General features: G+C 36.0%; 1 protein-coding gene across 2 annotated transcripts in view; it reads left to right on the top strand.

Moving 5' to 3' along the window:
- Positions 1 to 18,460, top strand: part of LOC121376164 (protein smg8-like) — a 33,017-nt gene extending 14,557 nt beyond the window's left edge. The window contains exons 9-22 of one of the 2 annotated variants that reach the window (XM_041503973.1): positions 1,495 to 1,628; positions 2,714 to 2,913; positions 3,383 to 3,522; positions 4,326 to 4,413; positions 5,264 to 5,419; positions 9,053 to 9,193; positions 10,634 to 10,844; positions 11,250 to 11,372; positions 12,669 to 12,818; positions 13,685 to 13,825; positions 14,652 to 14,773; positions 15,646 to 15,704; positions 16,346 to 16,525; positions 17,660 to 18,460. In XM_041503973.1, coding sequence (XP_041359907.1) covers positions 1,495 to 1,628; positions 2,714 to 2,913; positions 3,383 to 3,522; positions 4,326 to 4,413; positions 5,264 to 5,419; positions 9,053 to 9,193; positions 10,634 to 10,844; positions 11,250 to 11,372; positions 12,669 to 12,818; positions 13,685 to 13,825; positions 14,652 to 14,773; positions 15,646 to 15,704; positions 16,346 to 16,525; positions 17,660 to 17,765 — 1,951 coding nt within the window. In that variant the 3' untranslated portion in view covers positions 17,766 to 18,460. The remainder of the gene's footprint in view (positions 1 to 1,494; positions 1,629 to 2,713; positions 2,914 to 3,382; positions 3,523 to 4,325; positions 4,414 to 5,263; positions 5,420 to 9,052; positions 9,194 to 10,633; positions 10,845 to 11,249; positions 11,373 to 12,668; positions 12,819 to 13,684; positions 13,826 to 14,651; positions 14,774 to 15,645; positions 15,705 to 16,345; positions 16,526 to 17,659) is intronic. The other variant, XM_041503974.1, reaches the window with a different exon arrangement.
- Positions 18,461 to 24,665: the final 6,205 nt, after the last annotated feature.

The following is a 24,665-nucleotide window of genomic DNA, read 5'->3' on the forward strand; positions in this document are numbered from 1 at the left end:
CAATTACATATAGGTTAAATAATTTGAAGTTTGGCTTGAATTACTGGATAAAAAAAATATTCTTTTTTCTAACCTACTTTGAACTGCTCAAGTATCCAGTGAATGTTGGATGTAAAACTTGTAAAAGTCTGATCACAAGACTAAGTAATGAAAATTGAGGCATAAGTGCTTGTTGTATTGCATCAAGTGTTGACCACAATTGAGATAATGTCTTATGGTAAAGAGATTATGCAGTGAAGATAATGATAGGCCAAACCACTATTTGATGTTAGTTCTAGAGTAGGTACACCAAGTCCCAGTTCCAATGTTGGATGTTGCTATTTAGCAGAGAACATTAAGTATTATGAAGGAAACCTATACAAATCAGCTGTCGGTGTTGATAAAGCAATTAACAGCTTCTTAAGTGTTCACGGTGTAAGGTGTTGTTTAAGTAATTAGTGGCCATTAAGGTAATTAAGAAAGTGCAAGAGGTTAAAAGAGATTACTTTTGTTTTATGTATTTCACAGTTTGGACAAATACTTGTAGTTTAGGTCAGAAGGTTTATTTTGCAATGGTTTGTTACATTCTGGGGTGAAATTTTTGTTTATAAGAATGCAATTATGCACTGATCTGTGACATCAGTGACTCTCACTAACCAGTGGTAAAGCGCTCACTTGATGCACAGTCGGTTTGGGATCGATCCGTGTCTATTTCTCATTCCAGCCAGTGCACCACGACTGGTATATCAAAGATGGTGGTATGTGCTATCCTGTCGGTGGGGAAAGTGCATATAAAAGATCCCATGCTTCATAAGAAAAAATGTAGCAGGTTTCCTCTGATGAATATATGTCAAAATTACCAAATGTTTAACATCCAATAGCCGATGATTAATGAATCAGTGTGCTCTAGTGGTGACATTAAGCAAACCAAACTTTTTGATCTGTGACGTCACCATGGGAGGTTGGAACTTGGAACCACTGTTATGATGTAAACACATCACCTACAAGTTGCTGATATAAACATGTGCTGGTGGATCAGCAGTTCTGTCCTGTATGGGTATACCCAGTCTGTTGTCAGAGGATGAAATTCATGTTTTTTATGAACTGTCTGTTATATGAGGCTCATCATTTTAATTTATATCAACATGCACAATTATTATGTTTCAAATTTTTTATGTTGTTACTTGATTTAGAACAGTCATGTGCTTTAATGTCAGAAAAAACCACCTTGCATTTTTAATTGCTCAAACCTGTTTTTGTATTTTATGTCATAAAGACTTTTTATATCCAGAATAATGTTATGTTTTATTGTACATACCTGCATAAATTTTAATTGTATATTCTCTCATAATTCCCGAATGGCTTATGTACTTTTATGTTGTTTTAATAAACATTTTACATATTTTATGCATGTAATGTGAGATGTTAATAAATTAGCTGTCTGTTTGTGTCTGTTTGTGTTTGTGTTTCTGTGTCTGTCTGTCTTCAAGCTGTTTTGTTTTTTGTTTGTTTCAGCAATAATTCCCTGTTTGCCGTCCCGGCCAATCAAGAGTTTGTTTTCGTAAACTGCCGGAGTTCAGAGGTTGCTGATCCTGTGGGAATGTATCTTCAGCAGCTGAAGAGTTACAGTGTCAGTGGCAAAGACTCAGGTACATTTTGGAGAAGCTTAAGGATGTTAAATAATCTCAAAGATGCCAAATATTAAGGATTAATAAAAAAAAAAAAAAACCCATTTGTTGAGCAGACGTCATTCTTCACTTATGAGGGGTGGGATGTAGCCCAGTGGTAAAGTGCTCGATTGATACACGGTCAGTCTAGGATTGATCCCTGTTGGTGGGCTCATTGGGCTATTTCTTGTTCCAGCCAGTGCACCATGACTGGTATATCAAAGGCTGTGGTATGGGCTATCCTGTCTGTGGGATGGTGCATATAAAAGATGCCTTGCTACTAATGGAAACATGTAGCGGGTTTCATCTCTAAGACTATATGTCCGAATTACCAAGTGTTTTGACATCCAATAGCCAATGACTAGTGGATCAATGTGCTCTAGTGGTGTCGTTAAACAAAACAAACTAATTTTTTAACTTTTCTTCACTTATGCTATTTTATTTATATCTTGACCAATGTTTTTATAAATTGCATATAAAAATAAAACATTTTTGTTATTTTATTGTTTCTAACCCCATCCCCCCATCCCCCATTCCCTCCTCCAAAAACAAAGGAATGTTTGTTTAATGACAGCTCAATACATTGTTTAAATATAAGTGATTATTATGTGCCTGAGACTAAAGAAAACAATATACTAGATCTTCATCACTGCATGTGTCAAATTCTCCTCCCAGCATCACCTTGTTTTGTTGGTGGTTTTTTTTTTTTTTTTACAGTTTTTATGAAAATATTTCTTTTACATCAATCAGTTATAATCATTTTAAAAATGTGATTTATGTTTGCTTTTTGATCCATAAATACAATTGAAGATAGACTGATTCACAACTAGCATTGCTGTTAACTATTTTTGTATTTTAGTAGGATAGTGGGGGAACAAAAGAAGAAGACATTTTCAGTGAAGATAATCTAATGATTGTTTCTTTAATATATGGTTATTATCACATTTGATACAGTTAAAGATAGATGACACCTGCCATCACCACATGACCAATGCCATTCTTATTTTCAATTAGTATGTCATCAAAGCAAGTAGCTGACAGTGTGCAAAATCTACTTTAAATTTCAGAATCTCCCAAAAGCAGAAGTTATCTGACAAACCGGAGATTCAATCATGGGGTAGGATCTGGAGATGGGCCAAGGTCGCCCATTTCTTCAAGGTCATCTGAGCAGAGTTTCAAAGAGTTTCTGCTTCAGCACATTGAGCTGGCCTTCGTTAAGGGGTTCGATGACAATGTGGGAAGAAATCCTCTTCGTTCAGTCTTTGAGGTAAGTTTGGGTTTCTTTGAACATTTACTAATAGAATAATATAGATTGTTGTAAGGAGGTAGATATTAATTTTATTGTATAAATATTTGAATGTTTGAATGTGTGTGCGAGTGTGTGTGTATGTGTGCATGCACGTGTGAGAGTATCTAGGTAAATTCATGTTATAGTTTTTATATACGGTTTAAACTGTTATTTAACAATTTGCAAAGTCTAAATTAAAGATTGTGTATGAGAAAGGAAGAGAGAAAGAGAGGCAGCAGAGTGGGTAGGAAGGGAAGGAGAGAGCACTTTGTTTATACATGTATTATATGTTTATGATTTTGACATGAAATAGCTATTCCTCTTAAATTAATAAATATGGAGTTCAGTTATTTTAAATCATGACGTGTAACCGGTTCTTAATGGCATGTTTAATTTTACATATTACATTTGATAACATTATTTCACACACATTTGTAACATTTTTCAGATGGTGTCATGTGAGGTGTGGTTCTCAGTGGCCACGACTCTACACAAGTTCTTCTTCACAGACACTCCAGAGGTCAAAGTTCAAACCCATTTTAATTTACTTGGATCTCTGATCAGTACAGATGTCCGTTTTTCAGAAAAGTGAGTTTAGCCTTTGATTTTTTTCTTATCTTTATACTGTATTAGCAGCATTGTTCAGTATTAGCAGTATTGTTCTGTATTAGCAGTATTGTTCTGTATTAGCAATCTAGATATTGTTGCTAGATCTGTTTAGTTAATGTGCTGGTAGAAATATTTCAAATTTAAAAGTTTATTATGCTTCTCTCTTTCTTTCTTTTTTAAGTATTGTTAATTTTTTAAATGTCTATTTCTGTCTTCTTACTGACTGTGTATTAATATTTTTAATGTGATATGAGAAAGAGAGAGTTAAAATATCAGAATATGAGAAAATTCAATGTGAAATGTAGTTTTATATTAAAAAAAAAGTTTTTCTCTATTAAAGCATATTCATTTTAACATACTGCTGATTTTGATCAGAACAGATGCTAGATGATGTCATTTTTATCCCAGGGCTCGACCGTAGCAGTAGCCCGGCGTGTTTTGGCTACCAATTTCCTCCTCGGACTACCAGATATCTAAACCTGGTAGTCTGCTGGGCTACTAGCTTTTTTGTACATCCAGTTACTCCGCAATAAGACATTTGAACATCTAAAAAAACCCCACCTAAAACAACATGTTTAAATAAAAATAAATGATTTTGCTTTTATCTCTCTTTTTTAAAACTTATTAAAATTATGGGGCTACCAATTTTTACTGAGGGCTTTCAGATTTCATGACCTGGTAGCCCAGATACTACCATTAAAAAATATTACGGTCGAGTCCTGTTATCCCTGTGGCATTTTCATTAAACATTCATTCATTGATTTCTTTTCTGTTTATCACAGTCGCTGCAACAAGATTCTACCTCTGGCTGAAAATGCCTATCAGCAGGATTTGCCACAGCATTATATCACCGAATATCATTACTCAAAGGTAAATTTTCCTTCACCCACTACTGTAGTAAACTGAATTAGTATTATGACTATGTATGGAGTCTCTTTAATATGAATTGTGCATTTCATTTCAACTTATTTTCGTGCTTATATCCAATTAAGGTTCAAGCACGCTGTCCTGGGAACACACCTCAGCTATTTGGGTTGTCTGTCCAGGACAGTGGGTTAATTGTTAATTGTTAGTGGTTAGTGAGAGAGAAGAGGGTGTAGTGGCCTTACACCTACCCATCGATCCCTGTCGGTGGGCCCATTGGGCTATTTCTCATTCCAGCCAGTGCACCATAACTGGTATATCAATGGCTGTGGTATGTATTACCCTGTCTGGGATGTGCATATAAAAGATCCCTTGCTGCTAATCGAAAAGAATAGCATATGAAGTGGTGACAGTGGGTTTCCTCTCTCAATATCTATGTGGTCTTTAACCATATGTCTGACATAACCATAAATAAAATGTGTTGAGTGCGTCGTTAAATAAAACATTTCCTTCGCTTGAGTAATGACTGAGATATGTCACTCAAATTAAACTAAATTGACAATCCAGATAACAATGTTTTATTCATATTCGCATTACTACTAAACAGGTATATAGGGCTTCGAATGAATAACTACGCATTTTGTCATAGATTACAACTAATATTGTTAGTAGAATGATGGAAATACGTAATGAATAGGTTTCAGTCCAGCTCATTTTATCTGAACATCGCCCCAAATTTTTTGTGAAGATTTTTGCCAAGACTGGGAGGGTAATTGACGTCAATTAACCCCCCCCCCCCCCCATCTTGTATACTTATGTCATTAAACAAAAATTCTCTTCATTTTTTTCATTTCAGCTAGCCCAGGCTAAGCGTGTGTTTGCTCAGTTTGCGCGAGGTCCGGCATATGAGAAGTACCTGAAGCAGCTGGAAGAGTCGTGTGAGGAATGGTGGAAGTCAGGTCACCGGCAGTGTGAGGAGACCAGTCTCACGGGCAACCTCTGTCTTAACCATGTTAGTCTTTACTCTGTCTTAACCATGTTAGTCTTTACTCTGTCTTAACCATGTTAGTCTTAACACTGTCTTAACCCTGTTAGTTAACTACATTATCTTTACACCTGGTCACCAGCAGTGTGAGGAGACCAGTCTCACGGGCAACCTCTGTCTTAACCATGTTAGTCTTTACTCTGTCTTAACCCTGTTAGTCTTTACTCTGTCTTAACCCTGTTTGTCTTTACTCTGTCTTAACCCTGTTAGTCTTTACTCTTGTCTTAACCCTGTTAGTCTTTACTCTGTCTTAACCATGTTAGTCTTTAATCTGTCTTAACCATGTTAGTCTTTACTCTGTCTTAACCCTGTTAGTCTTTACTCTGTCTTAACCCTGTTAGTCTTTACTCTGTCTTAACCATGTTAGTCTTTACTCTGTCTTAACCATGTTAGTCTTTACTCTGTCTTAACCATGTTAGTCTTTACTCTGTCTTAACCATGTTAGTCTTTACTCTTGTCTTAACCCTGTTAGTCTTTACTCTGTCTTAACCATGTTAGTCTTTACTCTGTCTTAACCCTGTTAGTCTTTACTCTGTCTTAACCCTGTTAGTTAACTACATCATCTTTAAACTCGGTCACCCACAGTGTGAGGAGCCAGTCTCACGGGCATCCTCTGTCTTAACAATTTTAGTCTTTACTCTGTCTTAACCATGTTAGTCTTTACTCTGTCTTAACCCTGTTAGTCTTTACTCTGTCTTAACCCTGTATTAATCTAGTTGAACATCCTCATTATCATTTATCTTCAAACACTGTCATAATCCAGTTAGTCAACCTCAATATATTTTAGTTTTGACACACAATAATAATTCTGTTAGTCAACCTCACTATCTTTTAGCCTTGACATTGTCATGATCCAGTTAGTCAACCTCATTGTCTTTTAGTCTTAACACTGTCATAATCATGTTAGTCAACCTCATTATCTTTTAGTCTTGACACTGTCATAATCACATTAGTCAACCTCATTATCTTTTAGTCTCGACACTGTCATAATCACATTAGTCAACCTCATTATCTTTTAGTCTTGGCACTGTCATAATCACATTAGTCAACCTCATTGTCTTTTAGTCTCGATACTGTGTCATAATCACATTAGTAAACTTCATTATCTTTTAGTCTCGACACTATCATAATCACATTAGTCAACCTCATTATCTTTTAGTCTCGACACTGTCATAATCACATTAGTCAACCTCATTATCTTTTAGTCTCGACACTGTGTCATAATCACATTAGTCAACCTCATTATCTTTTAGTCTTGACACTGTGTCATAATCACATTAGTCAACCTCATTATCTTTTAGTCTTGACACTGTGTCATAATCACGTTAGTCAACCTTATTATCTTTTAGTCTTGACACTGTCATAATCACATTAGTCAACCTCATTATCTTTTAGTCTTGACACTGTCATAATCACATTAGTCAACCTCATTATCTTTTAGTCTTGACACTGTCATAATCCAGTTAGTCAACCTCATTATTTATAGGTTGACACTGTCATAATCTGGTTAGTCAACCTTATTATCTTTTAATGGTTATCTTCCCATTTGTTACACGTCCCATTTGTTACACATCTTATAAGTAACGGTTGAGTGTACAGCCAATTCTATTCTTTCTACCTCGTAGGTAATAATGGAATTAACATGTATCAAGACATAAGAGAAACAACCTAAATGCATTTTAGTTTAATAAAATAACACATGTGAATGTTCCATCCGGCTTAACTCCACCTTGGTTATTGTTACAAGTCCCACTATGAAATTCTATGAATTCTCCCTGGACACAGAATTGGAATGCAAACTGACTAACTTGAAGATGCGATTGCTTGCTTACTGCCCTGAAATATTTTACAGTTGTAGAAATACACAGCATTAATAAGTGACAGTGCACTGTCAGTACCAAAAGTACCCATATCTCACAATGCTTCTTCCTCCGAGGTTGTTACTGGATCAACACATTTCACAATTCCAATACCTGTTGAATTCAGTATTTTAATTTTTGCATCCATTGTTGCCCTAAAATCATGAAATATAGAACATTTTTCATCCATGGAGTACAAATATTAACATTTGGTGAATTTTTAAAGAAAATCTGTTGCCACATTCAAGTTTCATTTAGCTAAAAAGCACAAATGGCAGTATCTTAATAAACAGACGATTTTTTAATTAGTGTTTTGGTAAATTAGTAATGAAATATATTTGCCAAATTCAACTTTAATTCACATTTGGTAATTAGATGAGTGACATCTTAAACCCTGCTTGTACTCATCACACAGATACTGCCAAATATAGCCTATAACATGAAATGGTGGCCATCTTGAATTTCTCAAAACGCTCAATGATGACTGAGGTTCATCAACCGGATTCTGAAATGGGACACCCTGGGTTACACAAATCAACAATAAAAGAAACTATATACAAAATTTCCAGATTCAGTTCAAAAATGGCATTTAGCTGCCGAACGTAAATACCTATACAAAGATGTTTTAGTGAGTGTGTTGGATAGACAGCACCATCGTGATGTCACACTTTGCACACAGATCTACATGTACACATACAGAAATTCTGCAGTTATTTCAGTTGGCAATGGAGCTTAGGTCGGACAAACACATATTGTTTTTCACTACTTTTAGTTCCATGTTACAGGTACCAACTGTTGAAGAAATTTGTACGAACATTGTATCACTGTGTTTTGTTTGGCTGTCTTAGTAGGAATTCTTCCGTATTGCAAGTCAGTGATTTCTTATGATTTTTACCTAGGCAACTGATTATTTGATCACATGAATTATGTTTGCTTAACCAGTGAGTAACCTAATTGTAAGACATGTATACTTAGTCTACTGTTCTGGGCTCCATTTTACAAACTGATCTTAGTGCTAAGGTCACCTTAAGTTCATAACATAGTTAATTATGTACTTAAGGTGATCTTAGTACTAAGATTGTTTCATAACACAGGACCCAGTGGCCTAATTCACTAAACTCTCGCAACTTTGCGATCTCACAATGCAATGCTAGAAGACTGGCAAAGAGGATGCTTTGTTGTCTAGCAGAGCCTAAGAGACCTTTGTGAGTTAGGCCCCAGAACTATAGTGACATTCCATATGCATTTTATACAAATTAATTTTGCAAATGATATACTATATTTAAAGTGTCCAAAATCAGTCTTGAAAATGTTTTGAAATATTTAGTGATGTTAATTTTAAAAAGGTTCACGTGAAATATTGTGCCCTCAGGGGACAATATTTCAAAATCTTAGGTAACCGGAAGTCAGTTCACGTGAGTTTTACTTAGATAACCGATTGTTCAGTTATGTGAATATAGTTCTCGTAACCGATAAGTTAGGCCTACCTAATCCTAAAACACTTGAACTACGGTTCTGTGCTACATTGGTAGTTTAAATGTATTTAAAAACATAAACTGATTTTTACTTTCATTTCTGATATATATTTAATTTTTAATTTTAGAAAGTAATTGTTCACCACATAACCGATTGGCGGTTCTTGTGATTTTAAAGTTGCGTAACTGACATGCGAACAGAACAACAGTTCTCGTGAAATACTGTGCCCTGTGCTTTGATTGTATACTTTTGTGTGTTTTTTTAGTTGCATCGCTTACCTGAAGATGGTGAAAATGATGAAAACAACCACCTTCCGGTGATGACTCACTCTAGTCAGATCAAAACTAAAGCAGCCTGTAACTGTGGACAGAAGCAAGCCGATAAAGATGACCCATTTGATCACAAGGTATACTACACTGTCATTCAATAAACTGAGGGGGAGGGATTTAACTCAGTTAGTTGAGTGCTCGCTTGAGGTGCTTGCGTCACAGGGTCGAACAAACTCGGTGGATTCATTCAGTTGATTGGGTTTTTCTCATTCCAGCCAGTGCACCAGAACTGAACAAAGTCCGTGGTATGTGCTTTCCTGTCTGTGGGAAAGTGTATATAAAAGATCCCCTTCCGTATTAGGAAAAATGTAGTGGATTTCCCCTGATGACTACAAGTCAGAATAATTATATGTTTGACATTTAATAGCCAATGATTAATTGATCCATGGGTTTCAGTGGTGTTAAACAAAGCAAACTTCAATAAACTGAATAAATGTCTTGTCTCTATACTGCACTGTGTTATGTATCAGGTGTCATATAGCATCGACTTTTCACGTAATATCTTTGGTGGTTTAGTAAGCTAAAGTTTGTTATGTCTAATGACACCACTAAAGCACTGATTTATTTACTGGATGTCAGACATTTGGTAATTTTGATACATAGTTTTAGAGAGGAAACCTGCTATGTCTTTTTCCATTAGTAGCAATGGATCTTTTATAATATGCACCATCCCACAGACAGGATAGCACATACCACGACGTTTGATCACAAGGTATACCACACTGTCATTCAATAAACTGAGGGGGCGGGATTTAACTCAGTCGGTTGAGTGCTCACTTGAGGTGCTTGCGTTACAGGGTCGAACAAACTCGGTGGTGCTCTGGCTGGAACCAAAAATAGACCAATGGGTCCGCCAACTGGGATTGATCCTAAACAGACCACACATCGGGCTAGTGCTTTACAACTGGGCTATGTCTCACCCCTAGGTTTAGTGAGATTAGTCCTCTTAACAAATACACAGCTAATCAAGCTATGTCAGGATTCTTACACCTCCTGGAAATCCTGGAATGTCCTTCAATTTTTTATTTTAAAATCCAGGCCTGGAATGTCCTAGAAAAAGCATTAAATTTTATTGTGTCCTGCAAATTTAGACCAAAAATTCAGTAGTAATTTTTTTTTGCATCTTTACTTTTGTTGTTCTCATAACAATTTGTTATAAAAAAAACATTTATTGATTGAACATTTCATGTCCTGTAAAACAAAATAAAAAAATGTACTGGAAATGTCCTTGAATGTTATAGTTTTTGAAGTGTCAGAACCCTGTATGTGCGTCTACTAATAAGAGTTATAGACACATAATATGTACATTTGTCAACACTGAATTACTGCGACTCTTCGGAATACGAGTGGATGGAAAATAAGCAACCTCAGCACCCAATCCTTTGTTCCACAACTGTTAATTGGAGGTTGATCTTATTCTGATCTGAGAAGTGAGACTGATATGTGCTATTTTGTAGAATATTGAACTGCAATCAGCAAGCAAACAGAATAAAACGTATGTTGTTTTTCTTTTGCAGTATGCTAATTTTGGTTTCTACCAGACACTAGAGGAGTCATGCTGTGGGAAGCTGAAGCATGTTGAGTTTCCCGTTTTTAACCCGAGCACCAGCGACGTGAGAGCTGGACAAGTGTCCTCGACACCACACACAAAACTATCAGCAAGGGACAGCGGCAAGTTGGATATGACCGCCCCCATCACGTCCAGCCTCAGTTTGGCACTCAGTCTAGGTATGAGTGAATGTCTGTCTGTCTGACTGTCTGTCTGTGTGTCTGTCTGTCTGTCTGTCTGTCTGTCTGTGTCTGTCTCTCTCTCTGTCTGTCTGTCTGTGTCTGCCCTGCCCTGCCCTGCCCTGCCCTGCCCTGCCCTGCCCTGCCCTGCCCTGCCCTGCCCTGCCCTGCCCTGCCCTTCCCTGCCCTGCCCTGCTGCACGGAATTCCATATGTCTGTCTGATGCTGTCACAACTGTACATTGCTGAGAATGGAGTTTGAATGAAGGTCAATAGTGAGAAATTTGGTTTGAATCTCATAAGAAAAAAAGATTAAAATAATCTCTTCATGCATGTGGTTAAGATGTATGCATTTCTATGCAGTAAATTCAAAGTATGTAGTAAAATTAAATTTCTTTGTCTCTAGGTCAGTCTGGCGGCAGTGACCTCTATGGACATAGAAGTCCGAGTAGTCCGAATCCAGAACAGAGTGAGATGCTAGAAACCAGCCAAACAGCCACAGTTACCGAATCAGTTATATCGGACACAGGTGAACTAGATTATAAAAAAATATGTCCAGTAGCAACATGGGTTTTTAAAAAAAACTTCTTAGTTATTCTATGATGCCAAATTAAATCTGAAGCCATCCTTAAAAAATATGTGGATCACAGTAACTCCACATACCATATCACTTTAAGTTAGCAGTTTTTAATTTTTTATTATTATTATTTTGAATATTGAATAATAGAATTATCGCTTGAAAAATAAATATTGAGTGGATAAGTCAAGTTACTAGCAAGTCATGCTTTACCAGATAAAGGTGTATGAAATTTGAAGACCCCCAACCACTATTGTCCGAACCAAATTGTTAACAACTACAAAAATTTACTCTCCTACCTTTAATTGCCGTTAGATTTCCTCCAAAGTTTATCCAAACACCAATCATAAAAAACCCACTACAAATATACAGATTCCACACACGAGACTGCAACGATTTTGCCAATATTGTCTTTGCTGAGATTGCATAGGGAAAAATACATGCAGTTTTCTGCCGTCTGCCATGTTGCTTGTTTATGGAATACTCTTCAAGAGGGGTGAAAGCCTCCAAAGTATGTGACACAATTACTGTGAAATCGATGATCTCTAGTGGTATCTTTAAAATAATAATAATAATAATAATAATAAAAATTAATAATATGACGTCATCACGTTTGCTTTTATATCATAACAATAACATGTTATGATGTTGTTAGATTAAGTCCTATCCTTTCACCCCTCTTGAAGAATATTCCATAAAAAGTCAAAATGGCAGCTAATACAAAATCACATGCTTTTTTCCCTATGCGCTCTCAGCGAAGTCGATATAGGTGACATGGTTATCATCTGGTATGTGGAATCTGTGTCATTGTAATGGTTTTTTCAAGATTTGTGTCTGGACAAACTTTGGAGGAAATCTAACAGCAATTAAAGGTAGGAGAGTAATTTTTCGTAGTTGTTAACAATTTGGTTCGGACAATAAGGAATTAGAATGTTCAGGGCAAAGACAAAATTTTACCTTTAAAATTTTTATTACAGTAGAAATTCTTCTGATTTATCCTCCCCTCCACCACCAATAAAGTGCCATTTCATATGCCTATATTTACAAATTATTATAAAAAATGTTTTTTTTTTTTTTTTTTATCAAACATTCATTACTAGTACTGACTAAACAAATTCCACGTATTAGAGAACTCTTAAATGAGCTGTGTCATACACCCACTTGCCTGCATTTGTCATTATTAGTCATATTCGTTTTGTATGAAGTAAGTCTAGACATTTAAAATCATAAATATTCAAATATTTTCAGAGATCCACCATTCAGCATTCCGTCAGCACTCTACAACGGAGTACCTGCCCGGTATGATTCACTCAGAATCACCTGGAGGTCTTCTACCACTGTTTCCATCGTGGTCTTTATGCTGCATAGGGAAGTCAACTCTGTATTCACACATACATGGTATGGTATAAAAATCAGTTTTAAGATTAAATTAACAGGGCTTCTAGAATTTTGTAAAAATTCACTAGCCACGGGATTGGTGATTTTAAAAATGTACTAGCCATGATTAAAAATTCAATAGCCCTACTTTAAATAAATACAATTTTACTAATAGTAATAATCAGATATGTCACTTAAAGAGGGAGGTTGAGCTTACAAATCAGATTGGGTGGAAAGAAGGGTCAGGATATTCACATTTACGAAATATGTAAATGCAGCATTTGACGAGGTTTTGTTTCCACTAGCTGTCGGGCTAGTTATAGTAATTATTTACTAGCCCAACACTGAATAGCGCTGTCCATGGGAGTGGGGCTACCATAATCTAGAAGCTCTGAAATTATATAACTGAAAATACTGGAAAAACAGAAACATAGTGTAACAGTAATAATCTTTGAAGTTATCACACATATACCTATTATTTAACAAAATATGTCTCCTTCATTAATGCTTTTCTACAAGTGCAACTGGTCATTGGCAAAGTTTATTGTATTTGGGTATTATATTATATCAGTTTTTAATCAGTTTCAGTTATGAATTAATTACTAAAAAGACACATTTTATAAAGTAGTCTTTATCATTCATGTATATTAACATGGTCACAAAGAAGAATACTGTAAGGTGATGATTCGAGGCTCCCCAACCCTGACATGACCTATTTTCTGAGGATAATAAACAATTTGAAACCCCCCCACAAAAAACCAACAGTTACAGTAATTTTGAGAATGTTATTCTGTGTTTAAGACTAGCTGGAGTCTGTTTAGGTTTGTTTTCTCTCTACTGGGTTTCTCATAGGTTTGTTATCATTTTGCCCATATTTTCTTTTATAGGTTTTGATTTACCAGGATTTTTGGCTGGCAGTAATTTCTTGTTACCATGGGATATTACACTGCAAGCTGTGAAAGAAAAATGGCCGACAGTTGGGGAGACAGCCGGTAAAAAGGGACGACAACGAAGAGTTCCCCAAAAAGGTATGGTTCAACAATGTATGAGACTGCTTTTAAAATTTTGTTACATATCCGTTTCAGTTACATACAGAAAATCATGATATTAAATGCAATCAAATTGGTGATGTGACAAATGCAACCAATGTATCGACACAATAATTACTTGATGCATTCAGTTTTCTGTTATCAATAAAATATGAAAAAAGGACACCCAACAAAATAGATGTTTTAAAATGCAAGCACTGTTTTATATTGTTTTAATAGATAGTAATAATGTTAACATATAAGTAAAGATATGTGTAAAAGAAGTGCTTTGTGAACAACAGTGGTCCATGAGTTAGTGTTGTACACATGAAGATAAATTATTAAAATATTAGAGTCCCAACGTGATCCGATTTAGACAGATTTCACTGGACTATATTAGCTTCACATGGATCATTGCTATGCTAATTTGAGTAAGCTCCTCAATAAACTGTATAGCCATCAGCTGTTAGGATTGTACTAAAGATGGGTCGTATTATGGTATGGCGCTGTCCATCCGTCTGTTAACTTTTTCTTGTCCGGACCATATCTTGTATACAGATGCATACAGGACCATCAAACCTCACTTGTAGGAACAACTTGGGATGGCGGTTTGTCACATACTATTACTGTGACCTACTTTTCATGGTCTACTGCATATAACAGTAACGTCCCACCCCTGCTTAGAATGAATTGACATGATTTCCTATTTTGATATAAAAGAATCATAATTTTGTTTAGAATAAGTTTACATGATTTCTTATTTTGAGATAAAAATTCACAATTTTGCTTAAAGAAGTGACTAATGTCGAGCGTTGATGTGTTTCAGAAATTGGTGAAGTGACAGTTCGAGCATTTCTAGGAATGGAGTACGAATGTCCTCGAGGTCACAGGTTCTTCTGTAGTGGTCCCGAAAAGATCATCAAGGTGTCCAGTGCCAGCACCGTCAAGGTACAATTATTTAAAGTACAATATATTACATATATTACATATATTCTGTAATACTGTGTTTAACTAGTACCACAAGTCCACATTGTACAATTTAATGTTTGTAATTAGGAGAGGGCCTCGTAAGTTGGATAACTTGTGCCCAATCCTTTTGTATTAGGTACTTTAATAATAAAAAAAACATTTACGATAAAATCCTTAGCGTCAGTAGTTTTGGAGTAGTTTCCCTTGGCTTAGAATATTTTTGTTCATATTCATACACCAACTTGTATAGATTTTGTTTTGGTTTGTATGGGGTGCAGAAAGTTTAACTTTCTAGTCTGCCTGCCAATTACTAGTTTTACCCTGCCCCTGTCTTGATTTACCTGTTGTATCAATGATTCATGATGTTATATCCCTTGTTATTTTCTGTGCTGAAAATCTGAAGCTGTTAGTGTTTGAATGCTGGTTATTTTGTCATTTGATAGCTTCTGACATGGGGGAGGGCATTAAGCATACCAGACAGGGGAGAGTGCTGGAGCAAAACCTCAAATTCGGGCAAAAAGTATACAGATATTCGGGCAAAATGTGCTAATCCCCGAGTCCTTTTTATCACGTAATTCCATCATTCTACCCTGTCCCTCTACAATAATGGGAGCCCATACACTGATATGGGGTGTGAAGGAGGTCACAAAAAATTCAACTTGACATGGGTTCACAAAAAATTCAACTTGACATAATTCAGTTAATAACTATTTGGCTGGTCGTTGTAGTTTGAAGTAACTGGTATAGGTCACTTAAGTTTCTTACATATACATGTATTCACAAAATGTTAAGAAATTCACACTATTACATATTTATTTATCAATGTTGTAACTTGAGTACATATTCTTCAGGACAATGCCACGAAGCTCTTATCGTTGGATATGCCACTATACTGTCCGTGTCATTGCAGGTAAGATGTCTTTGTGCATATTTATATGGCCACTTGAATACACGCATAATAATAAAAGGCACAAAGTTGTCTAAAATCACTAATTTCAGTTCTTCTAGCGTATACTTTTTCTGTTTTGCATATTATGCATTTTGAGCTACTAATAGCATACAGTGAACCAGAATTTTTTTGAATTTTGCCAAAGTTAATAATTTAAGCAAGACATTTTAACTAATGTGTAAATTTAATGGTACAAAAGCTGTAATAACTGGAAGTATTTTACACTACCTTCAACTGTATTGTATGCTTTGTTTCTAACGTAACTTGAGAAATGATACGCAGCTATGACTCTTCTACATGGAGACACCATCTCTCAGTAATATTCAAGTTAGCTATGTGCTTTTTTTTAATTGTATTTTGGACATTACAAACATGGATGATGATGAGATGAATGGTGAAGCCGCAGTATTTCCATTTTGGTATGGGACTACTTGACAGGTCTGTACTCTACGCTTGTGTTAGCTATTTACCTAACTCTTGTTGTGTTTTATCACTGGAGTAATTAAGAAATTAAAAAAGAATTAATCTACTTTTAAAAACAATTTAATGAAATATAAAACTGTTTTAAGTGATATTTAATTCATTTTAATATTTTTTTCAAGAAGCACAAAAGGCTACATTGCACAGTTGATGCGTGTTTACATAGTAACTCCAGAGAGTTCGGTGAAGATTATGCTGAAGCCCGTCGTCCAGCCATCCATATCGTCGAGTCCTCTGTTTGAACCAGGGAACGATGGTCCCCTTGAACTCTCACAGGGAAGTGTGTGGGTGCTCAGGTTGCCGTATCCTTTCAAAACATTACCGAGGATATACGTCCTCAGGGTTCCAAACTTTTCTTGGGGAAATACAAATCCTTTACCTTGGTTTTTTTTTTTTTTTTTTTTTTTTTTTTTTTTTTTTTTTTTTTTGTATACTTGTGCCAGATTTATAGCCTTTCCTCTTAACCTCCCATGGGCTTAATGAATACTGTTCAATAATTATTATTAATTTTAGACCAGCCCATCTAAATTTGCACCAAAATTGTATTATACTAATAATTTATATAGGTTAGGAACGTTAATATTTTTCTTTAAGGGCGCAGCCAAAATTTATAAACCCCAATTTTCCCCTTTTTTATACTTTTGGTGTTAATATTCAAAAATTCAAAATTGACCGTATTTGTTAGGTTATCCCTATCCCGAGGCAGACCCCCGATCCTATCAGAGGTCGGACTCTGGATAGGCGTGTTCGAAACCATAGTTGTGTATGGACACATTTTAAACCAGTTACTAAGCTAAGCTTGGTTAGTGGGTTTTTTCATATTTCATAATTGGTCAAAAACTTATGTAATGTCCTGTCTGGAGAAAACCCTTTTTTTGTACCCCTATCATATTAAAAAGTAACGGTCTCACTACATAGATGCCACTGTTATTGGAATCTATAATCAAACTTCAAATAAAGATTGCTACTAGAACAAGTTGCCATTGGCACTAACAACCATTTCCAATATATTTTATCTTAATTTATTTTCACTCCAAAGTTGAGAATTTTTTGCCACACGATCCCATCTTGTAGAATCGGTCCTTACAGGTGATGTTAGATTCGGATTCATCCTGTCCAGCCTTTTCACTGGACACACATGTCCCAAAAAGGTAAATTCAAAATATTGCAAAATCTAGTCCGATAACACCATTGGAAAATACAAATCATTTAAATTCTTTCCCAATTACTACAAATGAATATGTGGACCACAGTTAAGAACCATCGGTGAATTCAGAGTCTGACCTGGAAGAGAATTGTGTAGTGAGACATACATATAAGCACACATTTACATCTTATGAAAATTATTATCAGAAATAGATTTTAAGCAAAGATAGTGTTACGTATCTGAAAGAATGCTCTATAATCAATGCAGCACATTTTCCTTAACAGTCGAGTCATGTGTATCTGGGTGACAATGGCGTGTACACAATGCCAACTGACCCACAGCATCTGCATGCCTGTCGTCTCCTCAAAGGAATGTTCTCATACAAAGAAGCTTGAACAAAGACTGACAAAATGATGCAGGAACCATAGAAGCTGAGGAAGTTCTTGGCACCTCTGCACCCAGTTGAAAGTCTAAAAGACCGGTTCATGAGTGCATGCCATCACAACTGTCTAAATATCCACAGAGCTTTGTCTAGTATTGGTTTAGACGTGTCAAACCCGTCTTTCTAATGACGAAGTATGATTATTATCCTATGGAGTGGAAGTATAGAGTGGAAGTCCTTCTATAGATGAAGCACCTAACAAACATCCTTTAGACCCTGCTTTGGGCAGAAATATAATTTGGAATTTGTTGATAGTTTTTTAATTCAGATTATATGGTTAAGAATATACCCAAGTCTATCTTCAAAAAGAAAACATCTGTGAAACTATCATTACTCCATTTATGACTCCACTCAGTTCACACACTGAATAGCCTTATAACAGGGCTAGGCTCTGGCACTTGCCAAATTCAAATATCAAAAACAACTGGCAAATTTTATTTTTCTTTGGCAAAATTATTTTGATAATATAATAATAATTGATATTTTGAGAGAAGGTATAGAGAGTAATACATGTGTGGCCGGTTGATACCATTTATCACACAAGGAATTGTTTTAAAATGTATCCAACAAGCGAAAGCGAGTTTGATACATTGTTAAACGAGTTGTGAGATAAATGGTATCTAACGGACACGAATGTATTATTCTATTTCTTACATATCCTCAAAAGCCAGGTTTTAAGCAAATTTTAACATCTTTTTCGACTAAATGTTATTTATAGCCGTTGCACTTGTAGCTGACTTATGCGTCACAGACACATGAATGTCAGGTTAACTATATGTCACAGTCTAATCGATTTCCATTGTGTAGTTTTTTATTGGATGTATAGCATTAGTGACCTGGTCCTCACCTAGGAGCAGCCAGTCGTATGTCTTGAAATTGTTAACACACGTGTTAACAACCATGTGTTACCAAAAGTAATGCATGGTGTTCTCACCATCGGGTGTGTAACAAAAATGTGTTTCTTCAGTTTTTGAAGTATGATTAATAATTTGGCGAAATGTTCTACTGAACCAGAGCTAGCCCTGAATAACATCAGGTTTGATAAAAAAAGATATTTGTGAACTCCCAACTGAAACGAGTAAATTATGCAGAAAGACAAATTTAGAAAAAGAGAAACTAATAATAAGTCTGGATTTGAAGAACCCTAAAATAGTTGGGCAAAAGGAAACTTACAATCAGGTATTCTCCTCCAACAATGGAAGCAGAAGAGAGAGATTTCTGAACAATTTGTTTTGAGGAGCCACAGGAATGTTATCGGATGTTTCACTGTCAGTATCTGTAAACAAGATGATGGCTAAATTGTTATATTTACTGTTTTGGTATTAACAGAAGATAAGAGAATTATTAATGTTGGATATCAGAAGAGATTCCAAATTGTCTGATTTGTCGGTCATTCATTTGATAAGCAAGAAACAAAATTACAAAACTGATGTGTTTTATTTATTTGTTTTAATAAGATAAAATTGTTGACGAATTAAAATATTAAAACCATGTATTTGTATTCCATAACGATGGTTGTTGACACTTTTATTTAGGCTGTTCCTGAATTAATCACATGTGAAGGAAGGGGTAGGAAGAAAACTTTTTGTACACCCACAACATTCAAAATAAAAAATTATTTAATTCAGTTAGTTTTAGAGAAAAAAACGTGTCAAAGATCCATTGGTCATTAAATTAGATGTACGCTGCCTACTGTCACCTATATAGATTAAACTCTGGACCAATCCTTACATGTTTCAACCACAGTTTTTATTACATACCTGTTCAATCTTACTATAGTGATAGACATTTTGAAACCGTATAATAAATGTATTTTGTATCGCACATATGTGCGATATGGACCAGAACTTTTAAATAGGGAATTCCCTTTTTCTTTTTACTGCAGTTAGCACCTTTAATTTACTGACGTCATATATGATTTACAAATGACATCACATCGTATTTGAAACATTAAACAAGGATGCCACAGAGTAAGATTCTTAACGTTAAGTAAATCCATTAAAGGAGTTTTGATCATAGATTTAACAAAGTATTGTTATGACTCTAAATTAAAAACCATTTCTGTAAAACATGAAAGAAGATATGTAATAAATACAGAACTTCACATACTGTTTTTCTTCCTATTTATTGCACTCGTTTATTTTGCGAAAACTCGTGCAATAAATAGGAAGCGAAAACAACATATGTGAAGTTCTGTATATTTATTCTGAAAGTTCATAGCAAGTGATAATTTAAAAAATGAAAGTAACCAAAAGTGGAAATTTAGAAGGCAAATGGGTCACAAAAATAATTTGAGGAATCACTGCCGATGGCTAGTGATAATTGCCAGTCAGCACCATACATATTTCTCTTTTTTTGCGGGGGTGGGGGGGGACAAAGTTTTAAGTCTTATTAGGCAAGTGAACCTTAATGTCAGCTTGGCATGGCCTGTTGCCATAATGAAAATGTATATTTGTTTTGGTTAAAGTTTACGATACTATTGGCTATTGGTTTGTTTGCGGACACCAATAGAGCACATTGATTTATTAATCATAAGCTATTGGATGTCAAAAATTTGGTAATTCTGATATATAGTCTTAGAGAGGAACACGCTAGGTTTTTCGATTAGTAGCAGGTGATCTTTTACATGCACCATCTCACAGATAGCACATACCATGGCCTTTGAGATACGTGTTTACCATAGTTTGACACCCAACAGTCGATGTATTTTTTATACTGGGGTGTTGTTAAACATCGATCGACTGATATACATCTTGTGGTGCACTGGCTGGAACAAGAAATAGCCCAATGGATCACACCAACTGGGATTGATTCCAAACCGACCGCTTCGCCACTGGACTACATCCCACCCACACAATAAAAATGTGCAGATAAAACATGTAATCCAATGCATTTCTTTGTATTCATACTCGTGGGGCGGGATTTAGTTCAGTCGGTTAAGTGCTCGCCCGATCGAACCACCTCGGTGGATCCATTAAACTGATTGGTTTTCTCTCTCGTTCCGACCTGTGCACCACAACTGGTCAAAGGTTGTGGAATGTGCTTTATCAGACTTCTCACATTGGTTTCTTCTACGTGGTGGACAACGATGTCCCAAATAATATTAGATATAATGAGTCGTCCATTGCAAAATTCAAAATTTAAGGCGGCTGGAAAACCTAAACTGAATGAAGTTCTAAATGACCTTACCATCACATCACTTTCACTGGACTGAAGGTTAGTGAGTGGGAAGAAGATATTAAAAATATGTTAAATTAAATAGATTCTAACACAAAAGTATTTCAATTTATTATCCAAGAAACGTTTTAAAACCGATTAGGACAATTATTTGCTTCAGTGGTAAAATGAAATGTGTTTACAAGTACATTTTCCTAATTTGTTAATGTGTTGACCATCTCTCCCAAACTACATACAAACTACACACAGCACATACTGTACAAACCAGCCTTTATAGACATATTATGCACATAGGTGTAATTTTTTAAAACATAATAAAGTAACAAAAAACATTTCAAAACAACTTTTAATAAATGATGTAAATTGAATGATATAACAGATTAAACAGAACATCAAATAAAGAAATGAACAGTCACGGAAACACTGCTTTTCAAACCAACCAACCATTCGAACATTAATTATAGGGTATTGCCCATACCCAACATCATTATTTTTTTAATAGCACTGAAATAGAAACGTGAATAATTTATTTGAAACGACAACAAACACAATTGCATGTAAACAGAAATTAACAGAATCTGCCAAGTACAAAATTCATGGATGAAATACATCCAGTAAGAACTATGGATGCAGTGAACATCTACTTCAGGTGTGAATCCATGGGAAGGGTGATGTGGTGCACCCCCTCCCCACCACCCCAAAGAAATTTGAAGTGTGCCCCCTCAAAAAAAAAAATATCCAGTGTTTAGCAGATGAATACAAAGTCCATGCATTTACTGGTTTTTAGTGGGGAGGATGTATTTTGGTCATCTTCAGAGGCGGATCTAGGGGGACCCCCAGGAGCCCGGGCCCCCCTAAATTTTGCAATAGTTATAATTTTATTATATATTAATTTTAATTTACGATCCCCCTCCAAACCTCCCCCAAAGTTTGCTTGGCATTCCACCTCATGTCACTGGGGCCCCCCTAAATGGATTTTCTGGATCCGCCAATGATCTTAATATTTCTGTGGAAGATTACTATATAAATAATAGCTGTTCAAGTACTTTCGAATACTGTATGTGCCCTTTTCAAACATCACATCCTCTTCCTGAATACTAGATGTCTCCTTGTTAAATTGTGCACCCCTGCCTAAAAGTATCCTGCATCCAATCCTGTACTTACACAGATCTACACATGCAGAAGGCAACGTAAATAGTCGTGGTAAAAAAAAAAACCTAATTTTTTAAAATATGGTGTGTAACATACACTGAATAATGTTTGCAATATGATGAAATACTTTAATAGCTTGATAAATATTAAAATTGGTTGACCTATATGCTGAGGTAGGATCTCTTCAAATATACACTTCAAAAAAAAAGAAACTTGAATGGTGATGCAAAAAATGCTATAAAACACAATTGTCATAGTCAATGTTTGTACTGAAATGCAAAAGCGCAATCCTCAGAGAAGCATGTGCATCATGAAGTTTTGTAACTTTGCATGCCAAACCCTCAGTGGGGCATAAAAGGCCACATCAGCAGTGATTCAAACAGACCACATAACGACACTGTAGGTAATGCAATAATGCCAAGATTGACGTCTGCTCAACGCAATAATACCATTGGGAGGTTGCAAGCAGGGGCAACTCAACAAGCTGTGGCCAGGCTCTTTGGTGTCTCCAGATAGACCATCTCTGCTTTATGTGCATGGTACATCTCTCAAATGACAGGCCAAGGTGAGTACATCCGGGTGTGTCATCTTCGAAATCGAACCAAAACAGCAATAACCACAGCGACACAAATCCTTGGACTACGCAGAATTTCTGACCAGACAGTTCATAATCGGCTGAGGGAGGCAGGAATTTTCCCTAGAAGACCAGTGCGACATAACGTTTTGACCCCACATTACTTAGCAGAGTGGTGCCAGCAGAGGGTGAGATGGACATGTGCCAGGTGGAGGACTGTTTTGTTCTCGGATGAGTTTCGTTTTCTCCTGTCACATGCTGATGAATGCACACGTGTCTATAGACGTCGAGGGGAACATTATATTCCAAACTGCATGCAACAAGTTGACAGTTTTGGTGGTGGTAGTGTCATGGTGTGGAAAGGAATCCATCATGGTGGTATGACAGCTCTTGTGCATATGGCAGGTGCACTGAAGGGCATTAGATGTCAAGATCCTGCAGCATCACGTCATTCCGCAAATGAACATCAATGGTGGAATGTTTCAGCATGACAATGCCAGACCACATGTTGCATGTGTTAGTTAGGAGTTTCTGCAGCGCCACAACATCCAGACATTACTTTGGCCTGCCCGTTCTATGGGATGCACTGGATCAGTGTGTGTGCTGGAGGAATCCACCACCCCAGACTCTTCCGCAACTTCTTACAGCACTGCAGCATGAGTGGCAGAACATTCCACAACGTGTTTCGATTGCTTCCATGCGTCGCCGTTGTAAAGGACTCGTGCTGGTCATAACCGATACTGACATTTTGCCCACCTCTATGTCACACACATGCCTGTGTACATGTTTCAGGTGGATTCCCAGATATACTATTTTGGACATGTACAGAGTAATCCCCTTCCCATGGCGTCTTGATCTTTGGTTGCTTGTATCATGTCTACCAGGTGTTTTTTTTTAATCTTGAAATTCAATGTTTCTTTTTTTTTGAAGAGTATACTTGTGTTATAATTACAGCAACACTTATTAAACAAGAGTACTGGTGAGGTACATGATACACCCGTTAGGAGTTTGTGGGAAAAACTATAGATATTAATGAATATGTTATGGGTATGGTTCAATTCTAATTATGTAAATATAGACAAATTATTTGATTTATTTGTATCACGGTGACCTAGTAATTGTATGTGACACACCACCATCCCAAGTTGTTCCTACATGTGACGTTTGATGGTCCTGTATGCAAGATATGATCCGGACAAGGATTTAGTGTTATGTGCAGTAGACCATAAAAAGTAGGTCACAGTGACCTAGTAATAGTATGCGACACACCGCCATACAAGTTGTTCCTACATGTGAGGTTTGATGGTCCTGTATGCAAGATATGGTCCAGACAAGATAAACTAACAGACGGAAGGATGGACGTCATACCATAATACGACCAGTCATAGACCGGCATATAAAAAATCATACTCGAGATATGTATTACATTTTTCCATAGCAATCAAAATCTTGGTGTGTGTGTGTGTGTGTGTGTGTGTTTATGGCAAAAAGCATAAGGGGTGTATCACAGTAACTCATGTAATTAAATCACTGTGAAAGGAAACAACTAAAACACAGGAAATTCACTCTGCTACAATAAGATACCCCAATTTCCAACAAGTGAGCATTTTTATCAGTTATAAAAGCAAAGGAATGTTTAATTACTAACTTGGTTCTGCAGACATCAAAACATATTGGAGACTGTAAAACGAAGTATGGATACAGAAGAAATAATCCATGGTGAGTCAATTACCTTTCAAGCATCCACATTTTCAAGTACATTCTCCAACAAATTTTTCATTAAAAATGTTAACATGATCGTCAAAATTAACTATTTTATACTTTTTAATGAAACTATTTACAGATTAACACAAAATAATAGTCCTTTCTGCCTTTTCTTGAACTATTTGGTCAGCAAGTTCAAAGCAGTGGATGGTTGGCGTTTATCATGATTGTGTTGTATTCTATCTG

The sequence above is a fragment of the Gigantopelta aegis genome, chromosome 6 (genome assembly GCF_016097555.1).
Source record: "Gigantopelta aegis isolate Gae_Host chromosome 6, Gae_host_genome, whole genome shotgun sequence".
Lineage (NCBI taxonomy): Eukaryota > Metazoa > Mollusca > Gastropoda > Neomphalida > Peltospiridae > Gigantopelta > Gigantopelta aegis.